Below are 23,205 nucleotides of genomic sequence, written 5' to 3'. Positions count from 1 at the left end.
CACAGAGCCGAGGGGCCAACCTCTGCTGTCATGTCACAAAAAGCAAACAAAAGCGTCACCAGAAGCCCTTAGATGTCATTTTAGACCACGAAAATGGTGGCGCGGTGCTCCCACCATGGCCGCCGCCTCCCACTGCGGCTCACCTGGAACCGAGACCATGGGGTACGGGCCCCGCCCCTTGCTCGCTGTGGTTCTGCCGGGCTCGGCACCGGTGGGGACCCCACCCCCCAAGTGCCAGTGTGCCTGGCGCGGGGCCCAGGCTGGAGACTGTGTGAGCAACGCGACCCCACAGTGGCATCTGCCGGTGACCTCGGAGCAAGGCTCCTGCCTCACAGCAGTCGGCCAGGGCTGTGACACTGTGCCTGGACCCAGGCACCAGAAGGTCAGGAATGAGAAGAGGCTGGCGCCACACACACTGATGTTAACCAGGGACCCGTGACGGCGCACACCGGCAGAGGCCGGAGGTGCTCCAGGAGGTAAGCGTCACGCACACCGGGGTCACCCACAGCCAGGGAGGGGGCGTCACTTCGGCAGTGCTCCTTGGCCCCCACCCCAGGTCAGGCAGTCCTGCTGGACCCACAGTCACCACACTCAACCCCAGGACCCTGGAAGAGCACGTCAAAGCCACGCTGCTCACTGGACAGGTCAGCGCTCCGGCCCCACGGGACCCCAGGAAGGCCACCTTCACAGGGGCCGTTTGGCCAGTGTGACCCAGGGTTTGCCCACAAGGACACTGAAGCCCCGGGCCACCCCGGGCCACCCCAGGACCACAGGCTGCGACGAGGGCCACAGTTCCCATGGGGAGATGCCAGGTCAGATGCAGAGCGGTCGTAGTGGTGACAAACAGTGCCTCTTGGTGACAGAGGCTTGGGCAAAAATCTCTGTGACTAAAATGAGACCTGGGCAGAAAGTGACAGCCACACAGGGAGATAAGCATGAAGCGGGGCCCCGCGTGCCCTCTCGTGGCCCACATCAGTGACCAGTGCTCCGAGACCCGCCCAGAAAGCTCATACCCCAGGGAGCAACTGGTGTCACCCAAAACGCACCAGGTTCTTTCCATGCGAGTGGCTCAGTGGGAATGTCCCGTCACAGGACACGTTTGTGGAGTGGTCGGCACCACATACATCCACATGAGCACTGGCAGGCCTGCCACCCCAGGCTTCTAAGACCCTCAGCTCTCACACAAGGGACATCATGCTCCAGGAAGTTCATTTTAAAGCAGCTGAACGTGGGAGAGCGACGTCACCAACATGGTGACACAGGTCACTGCAGACTTCACTGCCCCCAAGAACTGATGGCTGCTCGTGGGCAGGACACCGTGCGGGCAGCGCAGTGAGGGCCGCCGGGTCTGAGGCAGCCCCGCAGCACCACGCCAAGCGCCTCCTGAGCCCGTGGTCCCCAGGGAAACGCACCCCAGCGACACCGGCCCCCACACTGCGGGCTGCTCTTGGGAGCCCCCACTCTAGTTTTACCTCACGAGGGCTTCAGAGGACGGCGGGGGGCTGGCCACGGCGGGCACGAGACCTTGGCAGGGCTGGGTGCTGCCTGCAGAGTGCAGGGTCTCAGCCGATGGGATTCAGGCCAGGAGGCTGCTCGGCCCTCCAGCCCACCTCCGCTCCGCACAGCTCCGGCCCTGACACACGGCCCCTGGGACCCTGGGGAGCTGGGGAGCCCGAGTCCAGGCAGCGAGCACCGCCAGTGGCACCACTCGAGGGGACCAGGGCTGTGAGCCGGCTGAGTCAGTGCCGTCCTGGCGGCTGGTCCTCCCGCTCCACCAGGCAGCTGGCCTGCAGTCGCCCCGAGGACTGTAGCCCCAGGCAGAGAGCACAGCCCGTAGCCACCTCCACATGCAGAGTGACACGGGTGGCCCTGACCGGCGACGGAATTCAGCACTCAGTCCAGCCCAGCCCGACCGTCTGCCAAGCCTGACCTGCTAACAATATGCCAACAAATGAAACCTAGAAGAAGTGAGAAAATTCTCAGAAACATACAATTTTCCAGACTGAATTAGGAAGACCCAGAAGATCTGAACAAAGCAATTACTAGTAAGAAGATTGAATAAGGAATAAAATCTCCCAACAAAGAAAAAGCCCAGATGCGACAGCTTCACCGGTGAGTTCCACTGATGTTTAAAGAAGAATTAATGCTAGCTCTTCTCAAACTCTTCCAAAAAACTCAAGAGGAGGAAAGACTCTCAAATCCGCCTCACGAGGCCAGTGTCACCTTGACACCCAAGCCAGAGACAGAAGAGACGAGAACCGCAGGCTGGTACCTAATGACACATGCGGAAATGCTCCGCGCAGCAGCAGCACCCTGCAAGGGCCCCTGGCCGCGGTGGGTGGGGCGCACCCGGGCGCAAGCAGGCGAATCAATAAGTGTGATGCATCACGTCGACAGAAGGAAAGAATGAAACTATCAGAAAAAGCACGTGACAAAATTCACCGTCTGGTAAGGCCAGAAATTCTTCACAAATTACGTCTGTAACGGCCATAAACGAGGAGCCTAGAGCTGACCTCGTGCTCAGTCGTGAGAGGCTGAAAGGCTTTCCTCTGACGTCGGACAAGACGCGGGTGCCATCTCTCAGTCCTAGAAGTCTGGCCAGAGGCATCAGGTGAGGAAAAGAAACAGCATCAACATTAAAAAGGAAAAATTAAATTGTTTCCATTTGCAAAAGACATGATTTTATAAACAGAAAATCCTAAGATATAACCTGTATACAAACTGTGATATAAACAATGAATTCAGTAAAATTTCGGAGTAAAAAATTAACATACAAAAATCAGTAGTGTTTCTATACAAGAGCAGTGAGTGATCTGAAAAAGAAACGAGCAGCCGCATTTACAGCAGCACCAAGGACAGTAACGCGCGCAGGAGGGAACGTAGCCGAGGGGGCAAAGCTCTCCGCACTGGAAACCAGAAAACAGGAAACTGACGACGACGCGGTCCGGGGGATTCGCCCCGTGTTCGTGGGCCAGGCTGAACCCCAGAACGCCCCCGCCACCCAAAGCCATCTGCAGACGGTGCGCTCCCTATCAGAATTCGACGGCATTTCTTAGTAGCAAAAACAATGCTAAAATTTATGTAGGACCACAAAAGACTGTGAGTAGGCAAAGCGATGCTGAGAAAGGACAAAGGGAGGCATCGCACTTCCTGATTCCAGCTCTGTCACAAAGCTACACGAGTCAAACGGCACGTGCTGGCATCAGAGACACACGGATCAAGGGAACAAGGCAGGGCCCAGACACACACTCCACACACGCGGTCAACTCACACTTGACAAGGGAGCCCAGCGCAGTCCAAGGAAAACGTGCAGTTCCTTCAACGCACGGTGCTGGGAAGACGGGGCGGCCACGTGCACGAAACGGAGCGGCACCGCCACCCTGCAGCGCAGGCAAAAGTCAGTGCACAATGGATCAGACTTAAATGTAAGGCCGGAAAGCATAAAACCCTAACTTTTTTTTTTTAAAGCTCCTTGATGTGGGTCTTTAAAAATGGCAATGATTTTTTGGAAAAGACACCTAAAGCACAAACAACAAAATGAAAAATTAAACAAGTAAAACTACATCAAACTAAAAAGAGTCTTTACAGGAAAAAAACATGAGCAAAATGAAAAGGCAACATAGGGAATGGGAAGAAGCCTTGAGAGCCACGTATCTGGTGAGGGTTAATCTCCAACTACGTGAAGAACTCGCACAACTCGACAAGGACAATCCAATTAAAAGGTGGGCGGAGGCCTGGCTGGACATCCCCCAAGGACGACACGCAGGTGGCCAACAGACACGGAAGGTGCTCGCCACCCCCAGTCACCAGGGAGATGCACATCAAAACCAGTGAGCTGTCACCTCGCACCCGTCCGTGGCTGTCATCAAAAAGACGAGGCATAAGTGTGGGCGAGGACGTGGGGAAAGGGAGGCTCGTGCGCTGCTGGGGGCAGGGTCAGCTGGTGCAGCCGCTGTGGAGAACAGTACGGAGGCTCCTCAGAAACGTACGACCAGAATCCCCGCATCGGTCAGCAATTCACTTCTCAGGATTTTTCCAAAGAAAAAAACTCTGTCACAAGATCTCCGCACCCCACGTTCCCTGCAGCATCGTTCCCAATGGCCAGGACACGGGAGCGACCCGAGTGTGCGCTGATGGGTGACTGGGCAAAGAACAGGTGGTAACACACACACGTGTACACAATGCACATGCACGCACACACACGTGCACATGCACACATGCATAGCACACAGGTCACGTACACATGTACAGTGTGTACACATACACACGTGCACACATGTACATGGTACACACGGACAATGCACACATGTACACACACTTGCACTGTGCACGTCACAGTACACACACATGGGCACATGCACACACATGTACACAGACGCACGCACATACACACACAATGGAATACTGTTTGGCCATAAAGATGGGAACCCATTTGTGACAATGTGGGTGGCCCTTGAGGGCATCATGCTGAGTGAAATGAATCAGAACACACGCTACGTGATCATATTTATTACTGGGATACGTTATAAAAAGGAAAAAACAGAAAAAAGGACAGACTTGTGGCCATGAGGGGGTTGGAGGGAGGGGGTCAAAGGCACAAAGTTTTAGGCACAAGACGAGGCCTGGGCCGAGGTGGCCATGCGCCGGCCGCACCACCCTTGGGCGAAGGCAGAGACCCGGCTGTTCCAGGCGCAAGGAAACGTTTTCTCTCCGTGGGTCTCCGAGGGCGGTGTCAGCTGCGCTTCTGGGGTCCACGTGGGTGAAGTCAGCTCGCCGTGCCCCTCACGGTGCTGTACGTCAGCTATACCTCGACAGAGCTGGAAAATAACCAGCTGGACCGGAAACGACACAGACCGTCAGGCGGCGGAGTGAAACTAACACGCCAGCCTGCAAAATTAGTCTCACAACTATAGCCTTAAAATTTGGAGCAAAATTAAGGCCAAATATAGTGTCATCTGCATTTCCTATTTTCCCTCAAATATACAATTCTGGCTCTGAGTCCCCTGACGTGAACTTCCTGCTGCGGGTGCAGGCGGCTGCCACGGACAGACGGCCAGAGCGAGAAACGGACACTGACCTGGGGTGGAGGGGGACCAACAAGGCCCGCCGCTCCACAGGACGCAGCGCCGCCCCCCGTGGCTGCGGCCCGCCCCGGGGCCTCTCCTGGCTCCGCCGGAGGACTGTGGGCACGGCAGGCGCAGAGGGGACAGGCCCCCCAAGGGACAGGCCCCCTGGACTGTGTCAGAGGAGACGAGACAGCTGAGGCCTGGCCATGGTGTCAGTTAACGGAATAGAAAGCCCAGTTTTCTTCCTGTCCGTTCTGAATCTCAGAATTCACAAACACTTTATGTTTAAACACTCAAGTTACTGAAAACTTGTAAGTCTGGAAAAACTGACTTCACTGGCCAGTGTGGGCCACTAGGTCAAACTGTAAAACCAGACTCTAGCCCCTCACCGGACTCGGCCCTGAGGGACAGGCCGGGACAGGGACCTGAGTCAGAAAGGCCTGGGAGGAAAGAGGCCAGACTCCTGGCCTCACAGAGCAGACGGGAGGCCCACGGATGGAGGACGAGGCGCGCCTGGTGCCAGCAAGGAATGTGAGCCCTGTGCTTCCTTGTCTCAAAAGTGTGACATCGGAAGATGACACAGCCTCACTCTGGGCACACGCACACCCGGAGGACACGCGTGGGTGACAAGGGGCCCTTGTGGGGAGAATCAGATGGCACTGGCCTGGCCCTGTGCCTGTGCTTCTCTCCGCCCAACTCGGGCACAGCCCTTCGTCACTCTGCTTGGGAACAAAGCCAGAAGCACGGCTGGCCTGTCCCCAGTGCCCAGACCCTGCCCAGGGCAGAGGGGTGCTCGCCGGCCCTCTGTGGGCTGTGGGGTTTGTTCTTTTTGAATTTGAAAAACAGGAAAACCCTAGGAAAAACTGCAACACGTAATGATAAAAATCCAGTGTTCCCAGTACACAGTTTTCTTAAACACCAGAAAAAGGCCCAGTAGAAAAACAGGCCAAACACGGAACACGGGGACCGTCTGGAGTGTCCCGTTTCCGCAGAGCGAGGGGCCCGGCCCGGCCGTCTCGGGTGGTCTGAGCTTCAGGGTGCCGGGTGAGACTCTCCCGCCGCGGACAACAGGGCTGCTGTCCTGACAGACAGGACGCGCTGTGGCCTCCTCCGCCACTGACACGCATCCAGCAGCTGCGCTCGAGCCGCGGGGACTGGCCTGCAGGCCGCTCGGCCTCCGTGCCCCGTTCCCGTCACGCGCTCAGACACTGTATCTGGGTCACGTGCTCCTTTTTTCCTGCGCTGCTTTCTCGTGTGTCACCCTGGGGGGCGGCAGAGAACTGTTTACTGAGGCCGGGAGCCAGGACGTGCTGGAGGCTGCAGAGGCCCCGGGGGCTTCAGCAAACGCGGCCAGGGCAGGCCGCGCCGAGCTCGGGGTCCAGCCATGTTCACAGCCGGCTCCACGCCCCGCACCCGCACGCTGTCAGCGCAGCGTCCGCCGCCTGCCGTGGCCACCGGGTGACACGCGTCACCGATTTCTCCACACGTCATCTACGTTCCCCGTGACAGGACGGCCGTCGACACTCAGAGCAGGCCCTGGGCAGCGGGAGAGCGGAGCTTTCCTTCCCATAAGTTTTTAACAAAGTATTTTACTGGAATAAAAATTAAACTCTTAAACAATGACTTAATATTTAATTTGTGTAACCAAAGCGAACCACAGCCCTCACAGACCTGTACGCCTGATGAGGACAAATGGGGCAGTCGTACGTGTGGACTACTTCAGTGACCAGGCTCAAACCCACAGCCCGGCCCACCGGGCAGACGGAGCACAGACGCAGAGGCCAGCGGCCTCCCAGCTCGGACCGGCCGGACACGCCAGGGGCGCTGCCGCGACCGCTTGGAACGGCTTGGTCTGCTGTCCCCCGAGCCACTCGGCGCGGGGCCCCTCCCCAGGAGACGCGCTGCCCTTCCGAGCACGAAGGCTCTGGTCTGCGTGTGTGTCCCCCGTCACGTGCTGAGAACTGACCCGCAGTGTGACGGGGCCTGTGCACGTGAGGTCACCAGGTCAGGCCCCCGACAGCAGTGGCGCCCTCAGAACGGAGACCCCAGGGCTCCCGGCCCCTGTCCTGAGGCCACGGCGAGGAGCTGCGGTGACAGGGACACACGTGTGTCCTGCTAACTCGTCAGACGTCCCCCCGCACGGGTCACGGCTGGTGGTTCCCTTTGCTGCACAGAAAACTCTAAGTTTCACGTGGGCGACCGTTCTGTCTGGATTCTCTTGGCTTTTTGGTGGCACGTCCAAAAAATCATCGCCCTGACCGACACGGAGACTTTCTCCGCTAAGTCCGTGGCTTCAGGTCTGACGTTTCAGGGTCTAATCCGTTCTGCGGGTCCAGCTCCCGACTCTGCACGAGGCCATCCCGTTCCCCTAGCACAGTGCGCTGAAGGGACAGTCCTTTCCCCACTGTGCTACTGGCACTGTCACAGGTCACGTGACGTGAGTGAGGGCTGACCTGAGGGCTCCCCTCTGTCCCGCTGGTCTGTGCTGCGCTGTCGAGGCTGCTGTGGCTGGTGACCTGCTCCGAGGCCAGGCACGTGAGCCGCCCAGCTTTGTTTTTCTGCTCAGGTTCTGGCTGTTCAAAAATTGTTTTGGCTACGCAGAGTCCCTTAGAATTCTATTTAAGTTTTGAGATGGCTTTTTCTATTTGTGCACACACGGCTGTTGGGATTTTGACAGGGACTGTGCTCTGTAGGTCGCTCTGGGGAGTGTGGACATTTTAACGTGAGGGTCCCACCCCCGTGCCTTCTTTCTTGGAGCGATGTTTTCCGGTTTCGATGTACGACTTTCTTGCCTCTTCAAGTAAATCCATTCCTGAGTTTTTTGTTCTTTGTAAAAGGGATTTTCCTAATCTCCTTGTTGGGCTTTCACGGCAGTGTACAGACACAAAGCTGATTTTGTACCCTGCAACGTCCCTGAATTTATTAGTTATAACAGCTTTTTGTGTGTGAAATCTTTAACGTTTTCTACATAGAAGATCGTGTTGTCTGCTGAAGTCTTTCTTTCAGGTTTATCCTATTTGGCTCAAATAAATTTTTACAAAAATGGTCTATGGGTTTGGACATAGGAGATCTGCTCGTGAACCCTAGGTGGGCAGATCACAGCAGGTGAGCACGGCCGAGACACGTCACTTCTTTAGTGAAAAGCTCCTCTCTGCCTTCAGCCAGCCGTGTCCACGATGTCTGTGCATACCTAGGTTCACACACTCTAAATGCCAGTGAGCCCAGGTGTGACCACCCCCGAGGGAGCGCAGGGTCAGTTAACGCTCCTGCACCTGCGTGTCATCTCCCTCACGTGCCCTCGATTCCAAGTGCATAACAGAAACTGCGAAGCTGTCGCTCTCCCGGGCATCTGAGGTCTTGTTTCCTGGCACGGTTGTCAGTTTCGGTTCAAACAAACTCTTCTGAAATTCTCCACCGGTTCAGACGCTTCTTATGTCACGACATCGTTAACATAGCTTTACAGCTGTTATTCTTCGTGCTTTTAAGTCCCACGCCCGAATTAAAAGCCTCTTAGGCTTTCTGCCATTCCTTTTCCTTGTCTCTTCCTCTGCTCGGCCTCTCCCACAGCAAAGGGGAGGGCAGCCAGCCTCAGAGTGGCCCCAGGACCCTGCCAGGGCAGGCGCTGGGCTGACGGGCCAGTCCACAAGTACCAGGAGCGAGAGGACCCGCCCTGTATGGGGAACCCACGCAGGCTGAGTCCCCGGGCCGACCAGCCTGGGTCTCGCTCATTCTGAAACGACAGACGACAGCTTCCTCGAGCTTAGGCTGTCAGCTCTGACCCTGAGGTGACGGCGCCTTACCCCATGCATGCCTTAGCCCCTCGCCACACCCAGGTGGGGCAGTCTGCCACTGTTCCCAGCAGGTGAGCCAGCACACGCTGAAACCCACGGTCACCTGACTCGAATGCAGTGAGCAGCGATTTTTATGAATGCTCTGAGTCATGCTACCTAAAGCACTGGAAAAACCAGTAACTCTTACCGATTAGGATTGAAGCCCCCGGGCATCACATTTCCAGCCTAAGCCCTGACGCCAGCAGCATCCGCGCGGGTGCACGGCACGCAGAGCGGCACCCCAGGGCCCACAGCTGCACGGCTCTGCTGACTCCCAGGGCAGCTCCTCGGGCCCCAGGACCTGGCACTGGGGCCCAGCGTGTGCTCTCAGCTCAGCCACCACGAGCTACACTTGGCCCCCGGGAGCTGGAGGGGCCACAGGATGTCAAGCCTGTCACTAGCAAAGTGCCGATTCAGTCACTGGAACAAGTTGGTTAAAATAATCTACTTTTCCAGCTGCAAATTTCATAGAATCTAAATACTGATCACATATTTCTGATAAAAAGTTAGCATCCAAATGAATAAGTGCTGGGGAAGGTAAAAACACACACCAGAGTTAAAGGCCACGCATGAAAACAGCGAGTGACGTCACCGACCGGCTTCTGTGCTGCTGACGCACCGACGTAATTCACGCTTCGGGCACGCCAAACTTAAGAGTGTAGCGTGGACATGACTGTCGCCTTTCTAGAACCTGCTCACGCAGCCCCTAGAAAACTTTGAGCTCTCAATCTACAGTCCAGATAACTCTCACGGAGATAAACGTGCTCTCTAAATGCTATCGACCGCGTGAAATGCCAGCGGCAGCATCTTCGGTTGGAACCTGGGTCCTGATGCTTATGTCACCAGCCCCCTACCTCCGTCAACCGCACCCCCGGTGAGTCGGCACGGTGGACAGCGCATTCTGGGGCGCCACCAGAGACCCTCGGGAAGAGGGCTCACAGAAGTCTGACTAAACTTCAGTCAAGGAGAGTCTGTCACCACCTAGTAGCTGTGGGGCCTTTCCAAGTCACCTTCCCGCTTTGTGATTGGTTTCTGCACCCAGCAAATGGTGGCACTAACCCTATGACAGTGCCTAAGCAGACACCCACCCCGCGCACCATGTAACACGCAGACACCACCCGCTTACACTGCCAACAACAGACGCCACCGCACCGTGTAACATGAACACCACCCACCACCACACCATGTAACATGAACCTTCCACCGCTTTACCATGCTTAACCACCAGACACCTGCCAGCGCTTTTTCCGGGTGCTGCGTGAACACCACCAGCGCTTTTCCGGTTATGCCTTGAACACCACCCAGCGCGGTGCTGCAGCAGACACCCGCAGCACCGGATGCAGCCGCGCCAGACTTTCCACCAGCGCACCCGGCGGGTAACCGCCAGACACCACCAGCGCAGACCTGCGCCAGACACCACCAGCGCGCGGTGCCCACCAGCATACGAATTGTGGCTGCGCATGAACCTGCAGCGGCCGGGTGAGCTTCGCCAGACACCCACCCGCGCACCGGGTAACACGCAGACACCCACCCCGCGCACGGCGGTTGCGTGCTCCAAACATCAGACTTGTTAAAGCCTCTCCTCGTAATGAAATAACCGCAATCAATGTTTCACCTTCTAACCTCCCCCCATTTCACCTCAACACAAAATAGATGTGTTTTCATGACCAAAAAGTGCGATCGCCTCAGCTCAGAAAAACCCATCTTCTACAATGTTAACGCTGTTTTAGTAACAATTACATGTTCCTTAATCCAAGTAATAACTGAACGTCTCACATTTCGAACTTACTAAAACCGAACGAAAGCTATTTTTCTCTTTTTAAAAAATAACAGGTTATAGCTATGTGACCTGATTTTCAAGGAGGTCAAGCACGTCAGATTTGAAAGCCTTTCTAGGATAAGGCAAAGTGTACTCCCTGCCTGCGTGTCTCACGTCCAGCAGGCTGACCGGCCCTCGGGTGGGGGCCGACACACTGGAGCGAGATGAAGCCGAGGAGGCCCCCCCACCGAGCACCCCCTCCTGAGACTAGTCCCACTCCGTGAACTCTGAAGTACGTTTGTAGGCAGAAGCTTCATGGCAGACTTGTCGCCAACTGTCCAATTTGATTCCAAGAGAAACTGGCTTTGGGACAAGGCCAGTCCTCCTGACGGAATTACCTCAATTCAGAGTGTGACTAACCTGTCTCAACGAAAAATATCTGCTTTCCTATAGCAAAGTCTTCTCAACACATTAAACTGTAGGTGCCCTTAAGCAACACAGAAACCTCGCTCCTGCACAATGACGCAGGAGAAAACCCAGACAAGCTCGGGTTCAACGCCAAAGACAGAGTCCAGAGAAGAAATAATTGATAAACTGGACCTCATTAAAATTAAAAGTTCTGGTCTGAAATGACGCTGTGAAGAGAATGTGGCAGGCCACAGACTAGAGGAAAATATTTAGGAAAGACACATCTGATAAAGGACTGGATTCCAAAACACACGAAGAACCCTTAAACTCAGCAGTAAAAAAAAACAATTGGAAATAGAGTCAGAGACAAGACACCTCGCCAAGGAGGTTCACAGATGGCAAACAGGCCTAGGAAAGGGCGCTCCACGTCCTCTGTCACTGGAACGGCAGCGTGAGAGCCTCGCGCTCACACCGGGGCACTTTGTGCTGGGAGGATGAGCGGCCGCGGGCCCCTCGGTGCTGGCAGGGCCACGGGGCACAGCCACCCTGCAGGGCGTCTGGGCGGCTTCTTACAAGACTCACCCCACGCTCACGACCCAGCTCACACTCCTCGACATTGATCCCAGAGTTAAAAACTCACATCACACAAAAACCTGCACAGGGCGTTCACAGCAGCTTCATTCACAACTGCGGAAACGTGGAAGCCACCCAGACGCCCTTCAGCAGGTGGAGGGGGAGCTGGCACACCCGCACGGGAACGGCATTCGGCGCTGAGGACAGGTGCGCTGCCAAGCCGTGGGAGGACGCGGCGGGCCCTTACGCGCACATCGGTAAGTCCAAGGCGCCCGTCTGAGGGCGGCAGCTGTGTGGCCCCCGCTGCGTGACATCCCGGGACAGGCAAAATTAGGGAGGCGGCGGGAGGTCCAGGGGTCAGGGCCTGAGCAGGAGGGTGACCAGGTGGAAGAGAGGCTTTTAGGGCAGTGGAAGTGCCCGTGCTCTATGAGATAGCATGACGCAGACACAGTGCACGTCACGTTGGTCAAATCTACAGAAGGCGCCCCACCCGGGGTGAGCCCAAATGCAGACTGGGGGCCCCCGGTGGTGATGAGGTGTGGACAGAGGCGACCCTGGGCGGGGCGCTGTGCCGCGTGGGGGCCGAGGGCATTCAGCAGCTCTGTATTTCCCACTGGGGTTTGCTGGGTACCTAAAAAATAGTCACACACACACCACAGGCATACAGACGATTCTGTACACCAGAGATCAGAAAAGAACTTCGACAGATGCGTTACTAGGGGTTGAACTGAGACATGTTGCTGCTCAAGCTCCTACTTTCTCTTAAGTTAGAAATGTTTCCAAAAATGTTAAGAGGAGAAAACACAGGTTTCAGGATTCAGCAGACGTGGAAGCACAGGAAGATGTTGCTCGTCCTCAACCCGCATTAAGTAGCTCTGCGATCATGTGAACCACCGTAAACCCTCGTCTGACATCTGACGGAGCCGCTCTTTAGAGAAACCGTAACATTCTGACATTAAAAAAAAAAAAGTCGGTAACACTGATACTATCAGAAAACACCTCCGGCAAGCAGTTCAGCAGGAACCATATTTAAACCCTAATCACAGTGGGTTCCGTGCGGCGCAGGGCACTTAGCGTCGGGATGAGCTCCTGACGGGTCCTGAGGGGACACACGGGACCCCAGTAACTTCCCCGACGGCTCCACAGCCGCGGCGGGAACCTCCAAACGCGACACCGAAAGGAATTCTCTGACCGCCTTCGAAACGAGCCAGCGAGCTGAATCTGACCCAAACCGCATCGCGCGTCGCACTGGGGACGGGAACGGGGGCGCCGCGGGACCCCGCCAGCCCGGCCGCCGCCAACGCTCCGCGCGTCTCCGCCCCCCGGGTAGAGGTCATCTGCTGCCTCCGTCCACGCAAACAGACGCTGAAGCGAGGGACGCAGTTTTCTCCCGACAGGGATCTGGCCGGCGTGGTCCGGTCCCCCGCGCTCTTCGATGTCCCCGGGGCCGGCGGCCCCTCCCGCCGCCGCGGACCCCGGACTCGCTGCTACTGCGCCCGCAGCGTCCCGGGCGGGCCGCGCACCGGACAGGTCGTCCGCCGGGCGGGCCGCGCACCGGACAGGTCGTCCGCCGGGCAGGCCGCGCATCGAGCCGCGCACCGGGCGGTGCACCGAGCAGGCCGCGCACCGGGCCCGGCCCCGAGCCAGTCCGGGCGGCCCTGGCCTCACCTGCGCGGCGGCGGGCGGCGGCCCCCTCCGCAGGCCGTCCTCCTCCTCGGGGGGCTCGTCCAGCAGCACGCGGCCCCGGCTCAGCTTCCACATGCTCCGGGGCGGCCTCGGCGTCCGGCGTCCGGCGTCCGGCGTCCGGCGTCCGGCGTCCGGCGTCCGCGCGCCCCGCTCTGGCCGCGGCTCCTGCGGACGCGGACACGGCGAGTGGGCGGGGCCACACCGCGCCCGGCCCCGCCCCGCCCCGCGACCGCGCCCCGGCCCCGCCGCCCGCCGACCTAGTCCGCGCCCCCCTGAGACCACCGCGCTCCCCACCCCGGAACCCGCCTCCGGCCAGGCCGCCCGGGGCGCGCTCCCCTCCCCCAGCGCGGCCCCGCCCCGCCCCGGTCCCTCCTGGAGTCCCCACCTGTGCCTGCGACCTCGCGCGGCCCCTCACCGAGCTGGCCCCTGACGCCGGGCCCGAACCTGAGCCCGCCCCCGGCCCCTCTCGCCCGGGCGCCCCCGTCACCCCGGGCCGACCCTCACCCCCGGCCGCGGGGCGAGGCCGTGTCCGCCCGGCGAGGCCGCGGGAGCGGGGCGGCGGGGCTCCGGTCCCCATGGCAACGGCCGCGGGGCGCGGGGCGGCGCGGGGCGCATGCCCACAGCCGGTCGGGGCGGGGCCGCGGCTGGGGACGCAGTCGCGGTGCCCGCCCACGATCCCCGCTGGCGGGAGGGGCTCTGGCGCCGCGCAGGCCGGTGACCCAGTGTCCTTGGAGCAGTGTCCACCCGCGCGCAGGGCCTCGGTGCATCCGTAGGCTTGGCTGGGGTCCTGGTGTCCGGAGGTGACCGGCCGGGGGTGGGCTTCTGGTGGTTACCCGATTGTCTACCTTGTGGGGTACCCAGAGAGTCCCCAACCTTGCCGAGGGGCTTCTGGTGTTTGGGAGGCAGGACGCTGGGGAATGGAACAGGACCCGCAGGTGCCAGGTGACGCACGGAGAGCCCAGAACAGCGAGCAGCCAGTGTGTGCGATGCCCCGGCTGCTGCATCTGCGGCCTGGGCTCGGCCCGTTAGGAGGGTGGACGGTGTCCAAACCTCCGAGAGGAAAACAAAGGGCTTTGTAAGTATCCCTGCAGGCCAGGGGGCCAAGAGGAAACGGAGCAGGGTCCTAACATGGCCAGGCCGAAGTCACGCCCCAGCCACCTTGGAACCAGCGCAGCACTTGGAGGACCCGCTGTGGTCCCAGTGTTCCCGACGCCTGATGCGCAGTGCAGCGGCCCCGCGCAAAAGAATTCGAGGGGTTCCTGGCTGTTGGCAAACTAGAGGGACGTGTCACACATGGTGTAGTGTGCAGGGAACTGAAGAGACCTTTTCAAATAATTTGACACTCCATCATTGTTACTTTTTCGAGCTAAGATTACAATCACAGTCACAGTGTCCTGGAAGGACCCCAGCCTGTGCCCCAACCCGGCTAGTCAGACAACTCACCTCCGAGCTCAGAGCGGTACCAAAGTCAGAAGCAGGAGAGGCCCTTCCCGTTTCATTCATGTCTCCAAAATGAGCCAAACAATGGAAGACAAAAGATACTCAACTCCATTATAATCACAGAAATGCAAATTAACATGAGGTGCCTTCTTTTTTCACCTGTCAAGGGGGGAGTATCATGTTGTGAAACCTCCAGAGGCGGCTGCCAGCAGCGCCAATGGTACAAGCTTTGGAAGGCAAATTCGATCCATCTGCCAGTATCTGTCAAATTGTACCGTGCACAGCCCCCACCAGTAAATTTACAGAAAAAAGTTTTACTCCATTTATCCATATTTACTCCATATGTATTGCTTATTTTTTCACAGTAACTAAATATTCATGTATTACTTGAGTAGTTGAAAAAAATATTTTATAAAAAGATTCTAGAACTGTAAGCTTCTGTAAATATTTTCTTAAGCATTGTAACTTTACTACTCAAAAAAAAAAAATCAACTGTACCTTTTGGATTTTTCCAGACGTGATCAGTAACAAAACTTTTTAAATGAAAAGAAGCTCTGAGTTTGTCTGTGGGAGGGACCCAGGGGTGCCAGGCAAGGGGCCCTGACAGTGGTTAGGGTCGGGATGAGCCAAGGAGCTGAGCTGGACAAGCCAAACCTTACACATCAGCCAGACACCTGGAAAGCAAGACAGTGTGGCATCAGGCCCACAAGTCCCCATCCTACGTTCATAGCGATTCACAAGGATCATAAGATAAGGAGTCATATGCTTACCAGGACCCCAAATATCTCTGAACCCACCAGGCACAAATTTTACACACTGATGTAAAACCACAGGACACCTACTAGAAAATACCCAGGAGACATGAAAGGGCTGCTGCTTCGTGGGAATGTGTGAGAATGTTAACATTTATATAGACCCCTGTTCAAACCAGGGCAACTAAGCTTAGCCCCCTGGGCCAGAAAGTCTTAAGGAACTGAAATACGAAGAGTGGATTTAATGAATCCTACCTGGGGTCCCCAAACACCGCGAGCACCACGATAGAGTCAAAAGCCATAAAACGGGTTACGAAACAAAGCCAGGGGCCGGTGACAGTCCCTTCAAGGACACTGCAAACAAAACAGCGAAAGCAAGTCAATGCTTCAACGAATAACACGATCACCTTCTTCATCTCCGCGAAGAGCCCAGCCTTGCCCACACTCGGGCTCTCTTTCCGTCTGCCATGTCCATATCCGCATTTCTGTGCTTTCAAATTTTCCAGCACAAGCTGAACTGCAAACCCAGGACGACCTGGAAGAAGAAAGCCAGGCCTGCTCCATCACAACGCTGAACTCCAGAGCGTTCTAAACACTTTGCGTTATTTCTAGGGGAGAGGCCTTCAGGCATTCTGGAAATTCTGAGACGCACTTCTCAGGAGTTGCAGGACTTTGTTGTCATTCATTCATTCATTCATTCATGAATTTCATAAAACGGAGTCGTGCTGGTCAAAGCTCGTAAGAGTGCACTTTGTACATTCCAGTGTCCCCAAAACACAACCCTGACACAAAAGATTAATTTCTGGACACGGCTGAAGAACTGTCCGCCTCTGAATCCTTCGATGGAGAAAACAACTAATTTGAGCCTGAATTGTGCTTATTGGCTAATAGGGCTCCTGAAAATTCATTGGTGTAGGAACTCTAACTTTTAAAACAACAATCAACTAGGTCAACCCTGTTTGAAGGCTAAACTCAGATTTTACTCTTCTGGCAAGTTTCATGTAAATGGGGGTATGGTCAGAACTTTCCAGAAGCTAAAGCTGTTTGAGGATGAAATGACCAGCTTCAGGAGAGAGCGAGTGCCTTGTGGTGGAGTAGAGGCTGGTCCGAGGAGGGAGACAGTGGAAGCCCGGTCCTCTCTGACTTTCAGTCGGTTACTCCAGTGAGGCAGGTCTCTGTCGGGGACGTTTTCCTCAAATACCCTGAGACGGCAGGCAGGCCTGCCCCACGCGCCTGGTGGTGACAGGGACCCACGCAGAAGCTGCCACACTGTCCTAGTAAAATTTGGTTTTATTACTATCAAGGGAACGCTCATTTATAACACCTGGAGGATGTGGAGAGTTCAAAATCACCATAGCCTTGAAGATCAACCCTGATATCCTGATGTGTTAAAATTTATACCCAATATCTGCTCATTATGTTTTTCTCTAACGGTAGGTATGTATTAAAATAACATTCTACACCCTTCAGATCTCAAACACCTCTTGTAAACATTCTATATGTAGTGTAGTACTAAGAACAAAACATTTATAGAACAAATATTCACTAACTAATTCTCCTAATTTAACAGTGTTGCTGTTAACATAAAATGGAAAACTGTAGCTAGGATTCTTGAATGATTACTACCTCCCAGGCACTTGCTCGTATTTTATATACATCGTCTCATTTAGTGGAAAGGCTGCGGAGCACATGCATCCGGATTACAGTTTTAGCTCAGCTTAGAAGCTGAAAGGGTCTGGCCACACTTTACTGCTGATTACCTGTGGGAGTAAGCCTGGGGCAGAGAGAAAATTCCGCTTTAGTTTAGGCAACGAACGATGACACAGATGTGTACGGGTTACATATGATATGTATAATCTAGTGCGTATGATGTATGAAGGTCTTCAAAAAATAGTTGCCGTTTTAAATTTTTTTTAAATTTGCTACTCTGTAAAATACAGAGAATTTGCACATTGCAACAGATGGAGGATTTACAACAGGTTTACATGAAGAAATATTGATTTGTTCTTATTTTGTTCTCTCATTTTTTCTGTCGCGACCCCGCGACAACCGCAGTGGCTGCGCCCGAGTGCGCATCGTGGCGGGGCGCAAAGACGCTCGGCCCGCGACCCTGACCCGAGGCGCCGCCTAAGCAGCGCCGACCAGCGCGCTCACGTCGAACTTGTTTTCTGGCTCCCTACTTCTGTATCGTTTTCTCGAATTGAAAAGTTCCTTTTGATTTTGTCCTTGGATTCCCTGTGACTTTGGTGCCTCAGTGAGTGCCGCGCTCTGCCCTGTCAGGCGAGAATGGGCCCTCGCGGGGTTCAGGGGCGACAAGATGGGGGCTCGACTTCCGCAGAGCAGCCATTTGAGACCCTGGACACCAGCACCTCACTGAGCCCTGGTGTGTCACCCGTGACCTGAGCGCGAGTCCGCCGCACCCGGAGACCTCCCGGCAGCGCGGCAGGTGCGCGAGGTGGCGGACGCGTGGGCGCGCGCGGGCGGCTCAGCCAGCAAGGCCTGCGCGAGGGGGACGCGCCCGCCTGGGCCACACCCAGTTAGGCTCCAGGGCCTCGCCAACCTTCTCTGCCCGTCCCGTCCGGCCAGTGTCCCCAGGCTCAACAGGAACCCAGCCGTTCTGATCCGATGCCTCGCGCCTGCCCCGGCGGATCTGACCGGCTGGCCGCCTTCAGCAAACATCCTGTTGGGTCAGTTTGGCCAGTCGCCGGGCCCTGACATTCCGTCCGCGTGGCTTCCCGTCCAGGCCCCGCCCGCCCCTGCTCCGAGCCCAGCGGGAGGCGGCTGCCCGGCGTCCCCCAGGAGTCCCCGCGAGCAGGGGCCAGGCCCGCCCCCGCAGAGCGCCGCCCCCCCCCCCGCGTCTTCTGAGACATCTCCCCCGGGAGGCTCACTCGTCCGGGGGCGTGGTCACTGTCCGCCCTGGGTCACCAGACCAAAGGCCAGTGCTGTTTAGATGGTTGCGTTTCCTCCGCAGGAAGCGCCGGGAACAGCGTGCGCGCCTGGTGCGCAGAGCGCCCCCCGCGGCGGGCCGCACCCCACCAACGAGGCGACGACTTATTTCCCTTTAAATTATAGTTACTTCCAAAGGGCATTCTGTGTTTAAATAATTATATTTATGTGCTATTAAATGGGAAACTGGAGCTTCGCCCAGACGCCTTCTGAGAGCCCGCCCCCCGCGTGCCTCAGGCCGGGCGGCGACCTTCTCGTCTCAGGGGACAGCTGGAGGGCCTTCAGGTGGAGCCGAGTCCAGCGCGCCTGGGCTACGGGACTGTCAGAGGCCCCGGGAGCCGCGCTTCGTCGCCCGGGCTGGAGCTGGGGCAGCCGCAGAGCAGAGGCCCGGCACGGGGCTGCCGGGTGCGGCCTTTCGCCCTCTGCTCGGCCTAGGCTTGCAGCGGTCCTTTGCTCCCTCCCTGGGGCGGAGGTGGCCGCAGTCAGCCTGTCCCCTCCTTTCCAGCAAACGGGCTGCAAGGAGAGAGGCGAGGAGGCAAGGCCAGCTGGAAGGAGGGGGGTCTGCCACCAGCACCAGGACAGTGAAAGCGATCGTGGGGCCGGACACGTGGGACTGGACACGCGGGACTGGACTCGCCGGCAGCAGAGGGCTGGGCAGGGCGGTTGGTGAGCCCGGCCCCCTCCACCCGCCGAGTTCCAGATCTGGGCCCGGAACTCCGCGACAAGAGGCACAGAGAGGTGTCTGTGCTGCGTGCAGAGACCTCGGGACACAAAGCGGAAGGCAGGTCTTCCTGTCGGGGGCCTCATGCAGCCGTGAGAAACACGGTGGCCTGGCCCAGCGGGCCAGTGGGCACGGGGACACCTGTTTGCCTGCAATAAAAAAGCAAACAGGTGTCCAGAGAGAGGAGGAACCTGCTGTGCCTGCGGCCACCAGCCACACAGGGCCACCGTCCGAGCTGAGGCAGCTGTGACCGGTGTTCAGCTCTGTGCCTTGCTCCCTTTGTCCCTGAGGGGCCTCTCCACCAACCCAACCCCACGGGGGGAGGGGGGGGCGAGACTCTGCCCAGCACGTGCCCTGCAGGGAGGGACCAACTGTGGGGGTTCCCAGAGCTCAGTCACATGACACGCCCAGACTGGTCATGCTTCTGTGCAGGATTTTGGGTCAGAGCAGCCCTCATGCACAGCCCTGGGGGCTTGCAGTACGTACTTTATAGCCGGCTTGTTATACCGGTTATATTGTTGACTTGACCGTGGTCCCTTTTGTCACCCTCTAACACCGTGCTCCCGGAGCAGTGATTCTCAAGCCCCTGGGGCGGGTCGGACACACCCTGAGCCCACCGCGATCTCCCAGAGCAGCACCTGGAGGGGTCTGTCCTCGTGAGCCCCCGATTCTGGAGCTAACGTGGGACTAGCACACTGCCTCTCCCAACACCCACTTTGTCCAGATTCAAAATGACGACCCACACAGGAGGCCTGGCTGCCCAGAGTCATGTGGCCACTTGTCACCAGGGCCTTCTGACGCCCAGACTGACAAAGCCCCAAACTCCTGCCGCGGGGCCCACGGGCGCAGTGCGAGGTGATTCTGAGCTGCCTGTCCTGCAGAGGAAACCGACCCTCGCCCGCACGTTTCTTGTTGCCGTGGAATGTCTTTTTGACAAGGAGAGACCATGATACATGTCTGGGCCTCTCATGGTTTTTATTTCTGTTTAGATTTTGTGGCACAAATTCTTTAGTCCGACACACAGTTAAAACGACACACAGAACAAAGCAAAGTAAAAGGCAAAAATGTGGGGTTCGTCTGGTGGGCAGCCCGCTGCACGTGGTGCTGACGACCGGCAGACTCAGTACGGGTTTGTGGAACGCTGACATCGGACGAAAATTATTAAAACCTAGCGTGTTGGTGGATTACGGGATGTAAGGCTCACCTTCGTGAGACGGCCTAAAAGGAAGAACTCACAAGGCAGAAAACGTCCACATTCAGCTAATATGAACTGTGACGGTCACCCAGGGACCCGAGATTGTCACCAGTGCCACCGTTTGTCAGTGGATGCGTCTCGCGTGACTTCCAGCCTGGCAGACTCGGAGGTGAATCAGAAAAGTGGTTGGCGGGGACAGTCTCCATGCATGTGGTTGCTCCGTTCCCTTGGGCTCTCAGTGAGCAGGCCGCGGTGGACTGGGACGCTGTGGCCCCGGAAGGCCCGGGAGCACCACCGGCTGCCACCACCAGCGCCCACACTGCAGACCGGCCAGCGCCCACACTGCAGACCGGCCAGCGTTGAGCCAAGAGGACGGGCCACCCTAGGTGTGTGGTCGGCAGCTCCCGAGCCCGCCCCCTGGGTGGCCTGGGTGCCCAGCTGCAGAGCTGCGGTCCTCACACCGCTCTCCGTGCCCAGGGCTCAGGCCGTGACGTGCGCCCTGAGCAGACGGGAGCCTCTGCCCAGGAGAGGTTGGGGTCTCCCAGGCCGCCTGTCCCCCTCCCCTCAGCTCCGGCTCCTGGACGGACTCTGGCTCCAGGCTCCGAAGCCAGCCCCAAGGGCACGAAAAATTGCAGAGCTCGGTGACTTGTCTGAGGATGTGCACGGGGATCCAGGAAAGAGGGCTGTAGGGAAAAGCCAGCAACCCATCCGCTGAGAGGCCCTCGTCAGGAGCAGACGGCAGAGGCGCCCGCCCAGCTGGTGCCCTGCAGCAGTCACTACTGTTTGTTTACAAACGGGATCAAGGTTGACTGGGCCACGCCTCTCTCTCTCTCTCTCTCTTCTCTGGCTACACCGCCTCTCTCTCCTCTCTCTCTCCTCTCTCTCTCTCTCTCTCTCTCTCTCTCTCTCTCTCTCTCGATAGATCAGTTTGGCCCTCTGGGTGTTTTTATTACCTCCCTTCCTCGTGGGAAAATCTAGAACGCCTCCAAACACGTCGAGTTGTACTTACTCTCATCACCCTCTCATGTTCGGGACTGTGACTGAAGTGCCTTCGCTTCCTTCGTGGGCCAAGGACCCGCCACAGAAGAATTCCCGTCTTTCCTGAAGCCGGGAGTCACCGGGCCACCCCTCTCGAGCCCTCCCGTCCGCAGCTGTCCCCTTCCAGAAGGGACCTTGATATAATTTATCCTAAGGGATGGACGACCTGCAAAGTGACCAGGAAAACGAGTGCCGGGTTAGGGACAGAGACAGAGAAGGGGGGACGGAGGGACAGACAGACGGAGCGCGTGAAGGGCTCCCCTTACGAGGGGAAGTCACTTTTCAGTTGCGTGCGATGCCAAGCAGCCAGGAGGGGGCGTGTTTCCGTCGAAAGCCAAGAGGCTCGCTTCTCCCAGGATGCTGGTCACAGACCGAGGACCTCAGATCAGAATCCTGTGTCGCTGCTCACACGAGAGCACGAGTGTCACTTGGACCCAAGCTGGCCGGAGACCATGGGCCCTGAGGAGCTGCTCGGCGGCCGCAGAAACCTGGGTGTGCGCTGAATTGCGCTTGCTCGCGGGGCTGGCAGAACAGATCGTGCCCTGGGGACCGGGGACAGCAGAAGCTCGGGTGTCGTGGTCTGGAGGCTGGGAGTGGAGACTAGCAGCTGCGTGGGCGTGTTCTGCTGATACTGGAGCCTTCCACGCGGGCCGCCTCTGTCCAGTCACCCCACGTGGATGAGCATCTGGGGGACGCCCACGTGCGGGAGCGACAAGCTCTCCGGGACGGCAGGACCTGCAGAGAGAGCGCCCTCTGTTCTCGGAGTTTACGCCCAGCAGGGACGGCTCCTCTGGACCCTGGACGGCAGGCAGAGGGAACAGGTGCGCGGGGACCTGGGTGTCACCCGGCATCACTGCACAGCTCGGCGGTCACACAGCCCTCCGCCCCCAGGACGACGCCCGGCCGCCCTGCCCAGCTATGTGCACCTGCCGCTCCCAGCACCTCATCTTATGTGGGGGGAGGGGGCTGGCTCTGGAGACGGGGGTGCAAGCCTGGACCACGGCTCTGCAGGGTGGCCACCACGTGCTCCCCCTGCTTCCGAGGCAGAGATCCCCGGCGGCCCTGTGAGAGCGAGCCTCCAGCTTCTCGGGGTTCCTGCCTGAGGTTTCGACAGTCATACAGGGTGTGTGCAGCGTGCGTGTGTGTGCGGCGTGCGTGTGCATGTGTGCCATGTCTGGAAACTTGCACTCAGGCACTGGACTCATGTCACTGTGTCCCCGTGTGCAGTGTGACCGCAGGCAGGGACCCTTCTCTGGTGTGCTCTGGTTCCCGAGAGCTGCTGGCCGGCTGTCCCCAAGCCCTGGGGCACTGCTGTGTCCACCGTGAGGGCAGCACCGGGGCCCCTCTCCTGCCCCCTGCTCCTCTGCTTCCTGGGGAGCTGCCTGCAGGGCCACCTGTCTGTAATCAGTCACCTGGAAGGAACAATCTTGATGCATCAAAAAAATCAGCTGTGTAGGGTGCCCCCTAGTGGCTATATGTAAACAGTGTCGACAGGGCAGCGTTTTCAAAATTAAAACTTAAAAAAAAAAAAGAAAGAAAGAAAAGACAACCCTGCGTCGCCATCAATAGTAACCTCAGAAGAACGGACGCAGGCCCAGTACGACACCTGTGGCTGCAGACGGCTTTACTTAGCTGAGAAAAGGGTGGCAGCTTGTACCCTAAAGCTTCTCACACAGGGTGCCCCATCCCACACCTACAGGCCTCTTCCAAAGGTCATTCCAATTACGATTAAACAGCACTGTCTGGTGGACACATCTGAGCTTGTGGCTGTCAGAGAGACCGCCTTGCTCC

At 57.5% G+C, this 23,205-nt stretch overlaps 1 protein-coding gene and 1 long non-coding RNA gene across 3 annotated transcripts; both read right to left on the bottom strand.

The window, feature by feature from the left end:
* Positions 1 to 4,494: 4,494 nt before the first annotated feature.
* Positions 4,495 to 13,921, bottom strand: TDRP (testis development related protein). 2 transcript variants are annotated; one of them, XM_039877304.1, is made up of 3 exons: positions 13,708 to 13,921; positions 13,305 to 13,487; positions 4,495 to 4,817 (listed from the first exon to the last, which is right to left on the bottom strand). In XM_039877304.1, the coding sequence occupies exons 1-3, from the start codon at positions 13,897 to 13,899 to the stop codon at positions 4,605 to 4,607; spliced, it is 588 nt and encodes a 195-aa protein (XP_039733238.1). In that variant the 5' UTR covers positions 13,900 to 13,921; the 3' UTR covers positions 4,495 to 4,604. The 2 variants fall into 2 exon arrangements, with proteins under 2 accessions (XP_039733238.1, XP_039733239.1); XM_039877305.1 differs by having other exon boundaries at positions 4,495 to 4,801.
* A 62-nt stretch (positions 13,922 to 13,983) lies between these two features.
* On the bottom strand, positions 13,984 to 18,326 carry LOC120614418 (uncharacterized). Its single transcript, XR_005655978.1, has 3 exons — positions 15,770 to 18,326; positions 15,261 to 15,436; positions 13,984 to 14,827 (listed from the first exon to the last, which is right to left on the bottom strand). It is a non-coding gene; the product is annotated as an uncharacterized LOC120614418 (long non-coding RNA).
* Positions 18,327 to 23,205: the final 4,879 nt, after the last annotated feature.

This window comes from Pteropus medius, unplaced genomic scaffold (genome assembly GCF_902729225.1).
Source record: "Pteropus medius unplaced genomic scaffold, Ma_sr-lr_union100, whole genome shotgun sequence".
Lineage (NCBI taxonomy): Eukaryota > Metazoa > Chordata > Mammalia > Chiroptera > Pteropodidae > Pteropus > Pteropus medius.
This window is presented reverse-complemented; position numbering and strand designations above follow the sequence as displayed.